Source organism: Schistocerca cancellata, chromosome 4 (genome assembly GCF_023864275.1).
Source record: "Schistocerca cancellata isolate TAMUIC-IGC-003103 chromosome 4, iqSchCanc2.1, whole genome shotgun sequence".
NCBI classification, from domain to species: Eukaryota; Metazoa; Arthropoda; class Insecta; order Orthoptera; family Acrididae; genus Schistocerca; species Schistocerca cancellata.
The window spans coordinates 881009014-881023251 of record NC_064629.1 but is presented as its reverse complement, the minus strand read 5'-3'; the positions used below and the strand labels follow the sequence as shown (position 1 = coordinate 881023251).

General features: G+C 42.6%; 1 protein-coding gene across 1 annotated transcript in view; it reads left to right on the top strand.

Moving 5' to 3' along the window:
- Positions 1–14238, top strand: part of LOC126185038 (dihydropyrimidine dehydrogenase [NADP(+)]) — a 330209-nt gene that overhangs the window by 200667 nt on the left and 115304 nt on the right. Inside the window, exons 12-13 of the mRNA XM_049927785.1 lie at positions 4915–5079; positions 7297–7449. Coding sequence (XP_049783742.1) covers positions 4915–5079; positions 7297–7449 — 318 coding nt within the window. The remainder of the gene's footprint in view (positions 1–4914; positions 5080–7296; positions 7450–14238) is intronic.

The following is a 14238-nucleotide window of genomic DNA, read 5'->3' as shown; positions in this document are numbered from 1 at the left end:
AAAAGCCCCATGTTGCAGTCCCATCGTCCCTGCATCCTCAAAAAGTACTGGTCTGGGCCGCCATTTCTTCCAAAGGAATCATTGGCCCATTTTTCAGATCCGAAACGATTACTGCATCACGCTATCTGGACATTCTTCGTGAATTTGTGGCGGTACAAACTGCCTTAGACGACACTGCGAACACCTCGTGGTTTATGCAAGATGGTGCCCGGCCACATCGCACGGCCGACGTCTTTAATTTCCTGAATGAATATTTCGATGATCGTGTGATTGCTTTGGGCTATCCGAAACATACAGGAGGCGGCGTGGATTGGCCTCCCTATTCGCCAGACATGAACCCCTGTGACTTCTTTCTGTGGGGACACTTGAAAGACCAGGTGTACCGCCAGAATCCAGAAACAATTGAACAGCTGAAGCAGTACATCTCATCTGCATGTGAAGCCATTCCGCCAGACACGTTGTCAAAGGTTTCGGGTAATTTCATTCAGAGACTACGCCATATTATTGCTACGCATGGTGGATATGTGGAAAATATCGTACTATAGAGTTTCCCAGACCGCAGCGCCATCTGTTGTTGAAAATTGTAACTACTGTAATTTCGAAAGTTTGTCTGCCTGAAAATGTACTGTTGTCCCAAGCATATTGCAACAAACGGTGTATTTCTATCGCTGCTCGTTTAGTTTTTATTGCCGATTCAAATATACCGGTCATTTTTGAAACACCCTGTACCTTTCCCAGGTCTTTTCATATCTGCATAAACCTTTGCATCTGCTGCTCGCCCCACCTCCCCCCTCCCCCCCCCCCCCCGGCACACACAAACTTCCCTCCATTACCAAATTAACTGTTTCACGGTGCCTAAGAATGTTTCCTGTAAGTCTATCTTTCTTGTAATCAACTTCTGCCAGACAGTTGTTTTCCCCCAGTTCTACTCAGTAGATCTTCAGTAACTACTCGGCCTATCCATCTAATCTTGAACATTCTTCTCTACTACTGTACGCAGTTCACTTGCAGGCCTCTGGTACAGCGATAGTACATCTATGTTTTGAGCGTGTAGTAGGAGAGGACTCAATGTCCTCCCTTTGTTTCCACTCACAATAATTAGACCGAAGACAACGTTTTTGATGTATAAACACTTAATTCCTTATTACTTTACAGGCGTTATCAAGCAATATCTAACAAGTGCACAAGGTTCCCGCGAGGGCCCTTGGCTGGAGAGACATACGTCTGCTCGCTGCAGAGACTTGTGGCTACCCTGCTGGCCGCTTACCAACAGCTGACCAACTTACCTGCATGCACACAGGACCTGGAAGTCCACTTCAGCACACACAGTTACAATGTTTATACATTTACATCTACGTGATTACTCTGCTATTCACAATAAAGTGTTTGGCAGACAGTCTCTCTACCGTTCCACTCCCGAACGGTACGCGGGAATAACGAGCACTTTTTTCTGTGCGAGGTCTGATTTCTCTTATTTTATCGTGATGATAATTTCTCCCTATATAGATGGGTGCCAACAGAATGTTTTCGCAATCGGAGGAGAAAACTGGTGATTGAAATTTCATGAGAAGATCCCGTCGCAACGAAAAACGCCTTTGTTTTGATTGCCACTCCAATACACGTATCATGTCTGCGACACTATCTCCCCTATTTCGCGATGATACAAAACGAGCTGCCCTTCTTTGTACTTTCTCGATGTCATCCGTCAGTTCCACCTGATGAGGATCCCACACCGCACAGCAATACTCCAGAATAGGGTGGACAAGCGTGGTGTAAGCAGTCTCTTTATTAGACCAGTTGCACCTTCTAAGTGTTCTGCCAATGAATCGCAGTCTTTGGTTTGCTCTACCCACAATATTATCTACGTGATCGTTCCAATGTAGGTTTTTTGTAATTGTAATCCCCAAGTATTTAGTTGAATTTACAGCCTTCAGATTTGTATGACTTATCGCATAATCGAAATTTAGCTGATTTCTTTTAGCACTCATGTGAATAACTTCACACTTTACCTTATTCAGGGTCAATTGCCACTTTTCGCATCATACAGATATCTAAATCATTTTGCAAGTCGTTTTGATCATCTGATGACTTTACAAGACGGTAAATGACAGCACCATCTGCAAACAATCTAAGACGGCTACTCAGATTGTCTCCTATGTCGTTAATATAGATCAGGAACAATAGATGGCCTGTAACACTTCCTTGGGGAACGCTGGATGTTACTTCTGTTTTACTCAATGACTCCCGAAAGGGGGCAGATTATACCGGACAATCTGAACAGCCCAGTTTTCAAACTGCCACTAGAAAGCTCTTACAGTGGCAAGTGAGTTACGGAACTCAAACTGTTTATCATTCACTTATCACTTCCATGTAAAAACAAATGCGATCAGAAAAGGTTTCTAACACTTGTATAATACATTATGATATTTCTGTTTTTCAGGCAGATTATCTTGTCATTGCCAAGCTATATTTTATATCCTCTTCACTTCTGCCATCGATCTATAAAACACGGAATTAGGTAAACAGTTAACTTGCTGAATGTCTCCTAGCAAAAACGACCGCATGAATTTACTTTTACTTTTGGGAAACCTTTGATAACTGACTACGCATCACCTCACCGATCAATGGTAATTTAATATATGTGGGGCGACTCTGTAAGATAATTATCCCTTCCTGCAACACTAGTATTTCATTATAAGATTATGTGTAACAGTATTATGATCTATAAGTATCCATAGGTGCATCAGAGATTAACTGTTGTGCAACACAGTTCGATTGTCGTTTAGTGAGAGGCATTGATTTTGTAAGTCGTAGAGCAGAGACAGTTCCGAGTCCAAAACTACAGAATTATACATAACTTTTCCGCAGTGCTTCTGCAGAGAGATTTAGAATTTTGAATCTGGCTTCTCTTCTTCTCTCAATACATAGATGTAGCATAATGAATTGTGTGACATCTCAGCTTAAAGATCAATCAGTGGAAGAAGATAATGTTCCTAACCAAGCGAAAATACTTTACTGTATTCAGATGAATGCCATGCCCTTCATCATACGAAGTTAACATGAAATGGAGTCAACACACAGCGTTTTTTACAGGGAGAGTGGACAGTAGACTTTGGTTTTATTTCGAGAATTCTGGTTAGGTACAATGGAAACAGCACACGGGTTTCTTGTGCAGGCTATCTACATATCTAGCTTATTACAGCTGGACGGCGTGGTCACAACTTAAAAGGTTTCTGGTGATATTGACAACGGCTGCGGAAGCCTGCGCTAGTCCACTGACGGAAATAGTGTTACGCCATGAAACACCAATCCTATACCAATCAAACTTTGTGGAGAGGTTTAACACATAACAGGTAATAAAAGATTAAACATTCATTCCATTCGGAATTGATATCCATCATCAACATCATAGCTACGAATACACTGTTGTGTTCGCTGTAGCGTGGAAACAAACAGCGTCCGAATATCATCTTGGGGAATTTCTTGCCATGCTTGAAAAATACCCTGTGTCGGTTCATGAAGACTGCTGGGTGAAGGCTAATATGGAACTGTAACTCTTCCCATCGGATCCCAGATATTCTCTATGGCTGTCGAATCAGGGGACTGTTCAGCCCAGTCAAGTATCCGTACAGGTCTCATGGGTTTGTGGTGTGAACTGCTGTGTGGGGGCTTGCTTTATCCTGCTGAAATATCCCATTTGGTACCCTGGTCATGAAAGGTACGACAGTAGGCTTTAATATGCCTGCCACATACTGACGAGCATCCAGTCTCCCTTCAACAATTACGAAATCAGTCCTGTTACCACATACAAAAGCTCCCGACACCACTATTCCACAAGCTGGAGAGTCATGGCTCTCGAGATTCGCTGCTTCCTGTGACCTTTCACCATGTCGTCTACCAAAACGTTGGTGTCAGTATGGTCACCAAAAACAGAAGCGAGGCTCATCACTGAACACCACAGAATGCCGCTCAATATCCTAATTGTTACTGGCTCTACACCACAAAAGTACCTGTCGGTTGGGGTATGGTGGCAGTGGTCATCGAACTGTGGCATCTCGAGATCTCAGAGTAGCCTCATGTAATCTGTGCTCGACGGTTCGTGGCAAATTTCAGCTGTTCTCATCCATCTGTTCATCAGAACCAGTCGAACAGTCCTAGATATTCACGTGGTGTAGTCCTTCTGGAAAGATGATGATGATGATGATGATGATGATGATGATGTTTCGTTTTTGGGGCGCTCAACTGCGCGGTTATCAGCGCCCGTACAAATTCCCAGCCTTTGTTCAGCCCAATCTCGCCACTTTCAGGAATGATGATGAAATGATGAGGACAACACAAACACCCAGTCATCTAGAGGCAGGTGAAAATCCTAGACCCCGCCTTCTGGAAAGACCGTGCCTGCTCTCCTTGCACTCCGTTGTCGTGAATCAACCTGGTCGCCACTCTTCCTACAGTCGTTGCACTACAGCCAGATGACTGTGCTATCTGTCAGTTTGGTGCTACCACGTCCCTCATGCCAATTATTCGACCTTCCTTGAAGTCCTAAAGGTGGTGATTAGCTGCACGTGCTGTGCTCTGATCTCCACCAGCAGATTTTCAGTAACGTTAGACTCACGCGATCAGTATTATATACTCACACCATCGTTCATCTGCACGAAAGGCTTTCTTCTTTTCTGAAAATGCTGGAACTATGCTCTCGTAAAGGTGATATTCTTGTCAGCATATCCCACAGGCAGGAAAATACTGGAATGTCAGCCCGATTCACTCCATGCGTTCGCGTTGTAACACCTTTTTTTCAGTCAGTGTAATTAGTCGCATGCCTGACATTCCCACCAAACTAGTCTCACGAGATATGAAGCGAGTGATGCTGAAGAAATTGGCTTTGTGTGAGGAGTGTTTGCGTGTGTTGAGCAGGACTGCGTGACCAACGTGTCTCCGCGCATCGTGAAGGGCACCACGTCGGGTCATCACTATGGACCACAGCAGTCGTCGTTCCTCAACATCGAGCTCATCTCGGAAAAGTCGGCAGCCTACTGGTGCCGCAGCATCACCGAGCTCAAACAAGAGTTCCCAGAAAAGGTAAGCCCAAGCGCCCCGATATGTATCTGCTGGTGACTCAGTGGCTGCTGCAGTTACTAGGATACCGCAGCCGCTAGTGGACGTACACCCAGTGAGTCACCAGCATAATACCACAGCATACATTTGTCTGTCTTTTGTCAAGAAATATATCATATCCTTGGGTAACAGAAGAGATACTGAATTTAATTAATGAAATGAGAAAATATAAAAATGCAGTAAATGTAGCAGATAAAAAGGAATACAAACGTCTCAAAAATGAGATCGACCGGAAGTGCAGAATGGCTAAGCAGGGATGGCTAGAGGACAAATGTAAGGATGTAGAGGCGTATATCACTAGGTGGAATGAGTATATAGAGGATCTATACGGGGGCGATGTACTTGAGGACAATATTGTGGAAATGGAAGAGGATGTAGATGAAGATGAAATGGGAGATGTGATACTGCGTGAAGAATTCGATAGAGCACTGAAAGACCTAAGTCGAAACAAGGCCCCAGGAGTAGACAACTTTACATTAGAACTACTGACAGCCTTGGGAGAGCCAGTCATGACAAACCTCTGCCATCTGGTGAGCAAGATGTATGAGACAGGCGAAATACCCTCAGACGTCAAGAAGAATATAATAATTCCAATCCCAAAGAAAGCAGGTGTTGACAGATGTGAAAATTACCGAACTATCAGTTCAATAAGCCACGGCTGCAACATACTAACGCGAATTCTTTACAGACGAATGGAAAAACTGGTAGAAGCCGACCTCGGGGAAGATCAGTTTGGATTCCGTAGAAATGCTGGAACACGCGAGGCAATACTGACCCTACGACTTATCTTAGAAAATAGATTAAGGAAAGGCAAACCTACGTTTCTAGCATTTGTAGACTTAGAGAAAGCTTTTGACAATGTTGACTGGAATACTCTCTTTCAAATTCTGAAGGTGGCTGGGGTCAAATACAGGGAGCGAAAAGCTATTTACAATTTTTACAGAAACCAGATGGCAGTTATAAGAGTCGAGGGGCATGAAAGGGAAGCAGTTGTTAGGAAGGGAAAAGAGACAGGGTTGTAGCCAATGCCCGATGTTGTTCAATCTGTATATTGAGCAAGCAGTAAAGGAAACAAAAGAAAAATTCAGAGTAGGAATTAAAATCCAAGGAGAAGAAATAAAAACTTTGATGTTCGCAGATGACATTGTAATTCTGTCAGATACAGCAAATGACCTGCAAGAGCAGCTGAACGTAATGGATAGTGTCCTGAAAGGAGGATATAAGATGAACATCAACAAAAGCAAAACGAGGATAATGGAATGTAGTCCAATTAAGTCGGGTGATGCTCAGGGAATTAGATTAGGAAATGAGACACTTAAAGTAGTAAATGAGGTTTGCTATTTGGGGAGCAAAATAACTAATGATGGTCGAAGTAGAGAGGATATAAAATGTAGACTGGTAATGGCAAGAAAAGCGTTTCTGAAGAAGACAAATTTGTTAACATCGAGTATAGATTTAAGTGTCTGGAAGTCATTTCTGAAAGTATTTGTATGGAGTGTAGCCATGTATGGAAGTGAAACGTGGACGTTAAATAGTTTAGACAAAAAGAGAATAGAAGCTTTCGAAATGTGGTGCTACAGAAGGATTCTGAAGATTAGATGGGTAGATCACATAACTAATGAGGAGGTATTGAATGAAATTGGGGAGAAGAGAAATTTGTGGCACAACTTGATTATAAGAAGGGATCGGTTGGTAGGACATATTCTGAGGCATCAAGGGATCACCAATTTAGTATTGGAGGGTAGCGTGGAGGGTAAAAATCGTAGAGGGTGACCAAGAGATGAATACACTAAACAGATTCAGAAGGGTGTAGGTTGCAGTAGGTACTGGGAGATGAAGAAGCTGGCACAGGATAGAGTAGCATGGAGAGTTGCATCAAACCAGTCTTTGGACTGAAGACCACAACAACAAAATATCATATCCTTCTTTCCACTTCTATGTGGGGAGGAATATGTTCTGTGCCTAATGAAGGTCCTAGCAACTTAACAAATTAGCCATAATCTAGTTAATAGTGTTTGTGGCGTACATTATATTTAAGAGATTTGTTAATGTCGTGAATTTAAACGTTGAGGCTGATGGTGGTACATACATATATCCTTTACTATAAAGCTAATCGGCCAACTCGGCTACTGATTATAAGGGTAAGTGGTGGTGATCAGACCGTGTATTTGATGTTGGCAGGTGGTTATCGCCAGCATCATGTGCAGCTTCAACGAGAGCGATTGGACGGAGCTAAGCCAGATGGCGGAAGCTTGTGGCGCAGACGCCCTCGAGCTCAACTTGTCGTGTCCACACGGCATGGGGGAGTCGGGCATGGGGCTCGCCTGTGGCCAGGTCAGTGCAGCATTGCAGAACGGCACCGTTTCTAACCTATGTCGAATCTATTATCACCACCTGTCAATACGCAAAGTACCGCCACAACACACAAGGTGGGACTTTACAAGGAAACATCATCGACTCAGTCTTGTATTTTAAGCAGAAAAAAAACGTACGTGCAAGATATCATCCCCAGCAATCGATCCTGGGCGAAAATCTGGGCCATTATTCTGATAGTATCCAGTTATGACCTCATGAATGTACAGCTTTAAGGGGGGTAGGACGTCAAACGGGCCGACTTGGATCAGGAGAGGCACCACAGGACGTTTTAATTTCCACTGTCTATACTTTTACAAGTAATTTCATAAAACTTTGTCAGCATGACCAGGAAGGATTCAGGATTCACACTCGTAGCAGCGGAAGTTCAAAAACATAACAAAATAATTTTTTTACGTGTGAAATTTCATCGCTTTTTCACTTACTACTGGCTGCATTTGTTGCTATAGGTACACTTTTCTTCATAAGCAAGAGCGACTGTTCGATGAATTTTGCACAGCATACAAACCATACTTACAGGTGTCTGAAACTCTAGAATCTATTTAATTTATGAAAAAATGAATGTGCTGTTACGTTTTAAACTTTTTGTTTAGAAAAAATCAAATTTTGTAGTTAATTATCTCAATTTTTACCGCAGTTTTTAATATATTTGGAAAATTTTAGAGTTTCATACACCTGTATGTATGGTTTGTATGCTGTGCAAAATTCATCAAAGAATCTCTGTTACTTGTGAAGAAAAATGTACCTATAGCAACAAATGCAGCCAATAGTAAGAGAAAAAATGATGAAATTTCATATATAAAAAAAATTTATTTTGTTATGTTTTTGCACTTCCACTGCTATGAGTGTGAATCCTGAATCCTTCCTGGTCATGCTGACAAAGGTTTATGAATTTATTGGTAAAAATGTAGACAGTAGAAAATAAAATGTCCTGTGGTGCCTCTCCTGCTCCAAGTCGGCCCATTTGACGTCCTACCCTCCTTAAAAAAAATCTATTGTTTGTCACTCTCTATGTCCAATTATGCTCGCTAAAAGCCCGAGCACGAAGTGGAGTAAAGGATTTTCATTTAAAATGTCGGTGGATCAACAAGTGATAGTGCAAGCTTCAGGAGCGGTACGGAATAACGGGAAAATTGCAACATTTAAACTTCAAAGAACGAGAGCTCCAGAAAGTCGTGACTGGTAAGTATCACTATGTGTGGCTAATCGACTAACTCTTATAGAAGGCGAACGAAAGCTTATAGGGCTTATTTTGTGCTATTATTTATTCCTTTTAATGTCATTGCAGAAATAATAGACAACGTTACGAATGAAGATGTGCTAGATATAGAACAAAACAGTGGAATGACGATCGCTGCTTATTTACTAGAGGATGACGATGGTAGTAATGCTGCTGCCCTTTCACAGTCACCACAGTCATCTTCGTCGAACAGAGTCTTTGGTACAAAGGTACAGGGATGTGAAAACAAGGAAGTAAGTAATTATGAAGCCTGCTTTGAAGATGGAATATCGCCGGATACCACTTTGCCTCTATCCGTGACAGAGGACTATATGAAATGAACAGTCGCCTTTTTGAAAAGCAGAAAGAAGGAGAATGTCTCTTTCAGAACGGTCAAGAGGAATGTCGAATTACTATAACAAAAAAAAAAAATATCTGTACATCTGGAGCAGATGCCTTGAAAATCAGGGTACGCACCAACAAAAGCTTTCCAAGGTCAGCACTGTGTATATAAATTTAATAACGCATTCAGGATAAAGATGACGAACCACGATTTTAATATTCAGCAGTAGGGCTTTCAAGCCACAATGGTGGTGGGACTAAAAAAGCTAAAAAAGTTTAAAGCATCTCTTGGCTGTGGGCACGCTTTAAAGAAGAGACATGGTATTGTGTCGCGAAAAATAACCCATGTTACTAGAACGAAAAATCTACGTATACTTACGGCATGTGAAGAGTTTGTCGCTAATACTTGAGCGCCGGCCGATGTGGCCGAGCGGTTCTAGGCGCTTCAGTCTGGAACCGCGTGACCGCTACGGTCGCAGGTTCGAATCCTGCCTCGGGCATGGATATGTGTGATGTCTTTAGGTTCTTAGGTTTAAGTAGTTCTCAGTTCTAGGGGACTGATGACCTCCGATGTTAAGTCCCATAGTGCTCAGAGCCATTTTATGAATAGCTGAGTAATTATGGAAACGGTCGATAGACAAAATATTTACAATATGGGCCAGAGACGCTTTATCTTAGCAATTACATCCGGTAGATCCCTTGTCAAAAAGGGACGAAAGATGTCGACACAGCCTTCAGTTCCATTAATAACACTATGCACAGCTACACAATATTGCCAACGGTATCTGCAGATGGACACTTGCTGTCAGCCCTGTTTGTAATTTTAAAAGAGCCGAGCGGGACTTCCGGCCGCTAGTCAACCGAAGTTTGACAGTATCGTGGGAATCGCCTTATCTTCTAGGAAAGTCAACAAGGAACATATACGGATATGGCGACGGAAGGTCCTTTCTAAAGTCGTACAAAATGACAGCAGAACAGTCTTGACTGTGATTTCATTTTCCGACCACAAAATCTCGTCAATGCATCAAGAGAACATGGAAGAAGACATTTCAGTTTATGCGTTGACGATACAACCAGGTGCAACAAGGTACTGTCAACCGCTGGATTATTTGCCATTCGCATATTCAAGGGTTTTGTCCACAGTTTTACCAGCTCGAACAGCTTTTGGGTGTCGATGTGAACTTTGGCCAGCGTAACAACATCCTTCAAATGCAGCCGCTTCTTTTTCTTTACAGGCAGTTATGTGCACCAGCATTTTGGCCTGTCTTATAGTAAGTTTGGTATCGAAGCGGCTACGTCAGTGACAGGTCAGATCTCTTTCAACATACAGTGAAATACTCTAATGACATTGGTAACATGCTTTGTTCATTGCGTCAAAGTGCGAGCTTTCTAACATGTAGCTGGTGCCACAGATTTCTTCGTTTTTAACTTTTTTATGTTGCATTGTACAAATGTAGTGTAGTTGTTGTTGTTGTGGTCTTCAGTCCTGAGACTGGTTTGATGCAGCTCTCCATGCTACTCTATCCTGTGCAAGCTTCTTCATCTCCCAGTACCTACTGCAACCTACATCCTTCTGAATCTGCTTAGTGTATTGATCTCTTGGTCTCCCTCTACGATTTTTACCCTCCACGCTGCCCTCCAATGCTAAATTTGTGATCCCTCGATGCCTCAGAACATGTCCTACCAACCGATCCCTTCTTCTAGTCAAGTTGTGCCACAAACTTCTCTTCTCCCCAATCCTATTCAATACCTCCTCATTAGTTACGTGATCTACCCACCTTATCTTCAGCATTCTTCTGTAGCACCACATTTCGAAAGCTTCTATTCTCTTCTTGTCCAAACTAGTTATCGTCCATGTCTCACTTCCATACATGGCTACACTCCATACAAATACTTTCAGAAACGACTTCCTGACACCTAAATCTATATTCGATGTTAACAAATTTCTCTTCTTGAGAAACGCTTTCCTTGCCATTGCCAGTCTACATTTTATATCCTCTCTACTTCAACCATCATCGGTTATTTTACTCCCTAAATAGCAAAACACCTTTACTACTTTAAGTGTCTCATTTCCTAATCTAATTCCCTCAGCATCACCCGACTTAATTTGACTACATTCCATTATCCTCGTTTTGCTTTTGTTGATGTTCATCTTATATCCTCCTTTCAAGACACTGTCCATTCCGTTCAACTGCTCTTCCAAGTCCTTTGCTGTCTCTGACAGAATTACAATGTCATCGGCGAACCTCAATGTTTTTACTTCTTCTCCATGAATTTTAATACCTACTCCGAATTTTTCTTTTGTTTCCTTTACTGCTTGCTCAATATACAGATTGAATAACATCGGGGAGAGGCTACAACCCTGTCTTACTCCCTTCCCAACCACTGCTTCCCTTTCATGTCCCTCGACTCTTATAACTGCCATCTGGTTTCTGTACAAATTGTAAATAGCCTTTCGCTCCCTGTATTTTACCCCTGCCACCTTCAGAATTTGAAAGAGAGTATTCCAGTCAACATTGTCAAAAGCTTTCTCTAAGTCTACAAGTGCTAGAAACGTAGGTTTGCCTTTTCTTAATCTTTCTTCCAAGATAAGTCGTAAGGTCAGTATTGCCTCACGTGTTCCAACATTTCTACGGAATCCAAACTGATCTTCCCCGAGGTTGGCTTCTACCAGTTTTTCCATTCGTCTGTAAAGAATTCGCGTTAGTATTTTGCAGCTGTGGCTTATTAAACTGATAGTTCGGTAACTTTCACATCTGTCAACACCTGCTTTCTTTGGGATTGGAATTATTATATTCTTCTTAAAGTCTGAGGGTATTTCGCCTGTCTCATACATCGTGCTCACCAGATGGTAGAGTTTTGTCATGACTGGCTCTCCTGAGGCCATCAGTAGTTCTAATGGAATGTTGTCTACTCCCGGGGCCTTGTTTTGACTCAGGTCTTTCAGTGCTCTGTCAAACTCTTCACGCAGTATCTTATCTCCCATTTCATCTTCATCTACATCCTCTTCCATTTCCATAATATTGTCCTGAAGTACATCGCCCTTGTATAAACCCTCTATATACTCCTTCCACCTTTCTGCTTTCCCTTCTTTGCTTAGAACTGGGTTGCCATCTGAGCTCTTGATATTCATACAAGTGGTTCTCTTATCTCCAAAGGTCTCTTTAATTTTCCTGTAGGCAGTATCTATCTTACCCCTAGTGAGACAAGCCTCTACATCCTTACATTTGTCCTCTAGCCATCCCTGCTTAGCCATTTTGCACTTCCTGTCGATTTAATTTTTGAGACGTTTATATTCCTTTTTGCCTGCTTCATTTACTGCATTTTTATATTTTCTCCTTTCATCAATTAAATTCAATATTTCTTCTGTTACCCAAGGATTTCTATTAGCCCGCGTCTTTTTACCTACTTGATCGTCTGCTGCCTTCACCACTTCATCCCTCAGAGCTACCCATTCTTCTTCTACTGTATTTCTTTCCCCCATTCCTGTCAATTGTTCCCTAATGCTCTCCCTGAAACTCTCTACAACCTCTGGTTCTTTCAGTTTATCCAGGTCCCATCTCCTTAAATTCCCACCTTTTTGCAGTTTCTTCAGTTTCAATCTGCAGTTCATAACCAATAGATTGTGGTCAGAATCTACATCTGCCCCAGGAAATGTCTTACAATTTAATACCTGGTTCCTAAATCTCTGTCTTACCATTATATAATCTATCTGAAACCTGTCAGTATCTCCAGGCTTCTTCCATGTATACAGCCTCCTTTCATGATTCTTGAACCAAGTGTTAGCTATGATTAAGTTATGCTCTGTGCAAAATTCTACAAGGCGGCTTCCTCTTTCATTCCTTCCCCCCAATCCATATTCACCTACTATGTTTCCTTCTCTCCCTTTTCCTACTGACGAATTCCAGTCACCCATGACTATTAAATTTTCGTCTCCCTTCACTACCTGAATAATTTCTTTTATCTCGTCATACATTTCATCTATTTCTTCATCATCTGCAGAGCTAGTTGGCATATAAACTTGTACTACTGTAGTAGGCATGGGCTTTGTGTCTATCTTGGCCACAATAATGCGTTCACTATGTTGTTTGTAGTAGCTAACCCGCACTCCTATTTTTTTATTCATTATTAAACCTACTCCTGCATTACCCCTATTTGATTTTGTATTTATAACCCTGTAATCACCTGACCAAAAATGTAGTTAGTGTAGTTAAGTGAAACGAATGAGTGTGTGCTTAAATAAGTAGCGTAGCGCTATTTATTAACTTCACTGTTTTGCGTTATTTTCTTTGAATTGTGAAGCTGACACTGTTAAAGTGAAGTGCATTTGCAGGTGTTGTGCTATTCTTCAGTAGGAGGGCACTGGTTGTTACTCTGCTGTACAGTACTTCGGGCTTGGGCATTAATCGGGTGCAGTGGGGCGAAGCGAGTGACAAACAAGCGATGTGCGCACGTGTTTAAAATATGTATTTTCAGAAGATCATAACTGCGTACTGTCAGAATAATGGCCCAAATTTTCGCGCGGGGTCGAATGCTGGGGCTGATATCTTGCAAGTGTGCTCAAAATGGTTCAAATGGCTCTGAGCACCATGGGACTTGACATCTGAGGTCCTCAGTCCCCTAGACTTAGAACTACTTAAACCTAACTAACCTAAGGACATCACACACATCCGTGCCCGAGACAGGATTCGAACCTGCGACCGTAGCAGCAACGCTGTTCCGAACTGAAGCGCGTAGAACCGCTCGGCCACAGCGGGCGGCTTGCAAGTGTGTCTTTTTCTCCTTAAAATCGAGCTCCAGTTGGTGATGTTTCCATGTCAGTCAGATACTGATTGGTCTTCACGAGTATCTGTAGGAAACTTGTAACTCTTCAGGCTATCCCGGCGATCTAATGACATCTTGGGCTGTCGGGTGTTCTGCCGGATATCAGCGTCGTACTTGCACGATATTTCGGTCACGTAGCTCGAGATCTTCATCAGGTGCGACCTGAGACTGCTCCTCGAGTGGACCTGGTCGAGCAGCAACGCTCCAGCAGGTCGCAGGGAATGGGCGCGGACCACAGAGGAAGCGCCTGCAGCCGTTGGTGGACGGGGAAGGCCACAGGCATAAATACTCGACCAGGTCCACTCGCGCGCGACGGACGCGGTGCGCAAAGTCCTGTTGCACCATAACTATGATGCCATAGTTAA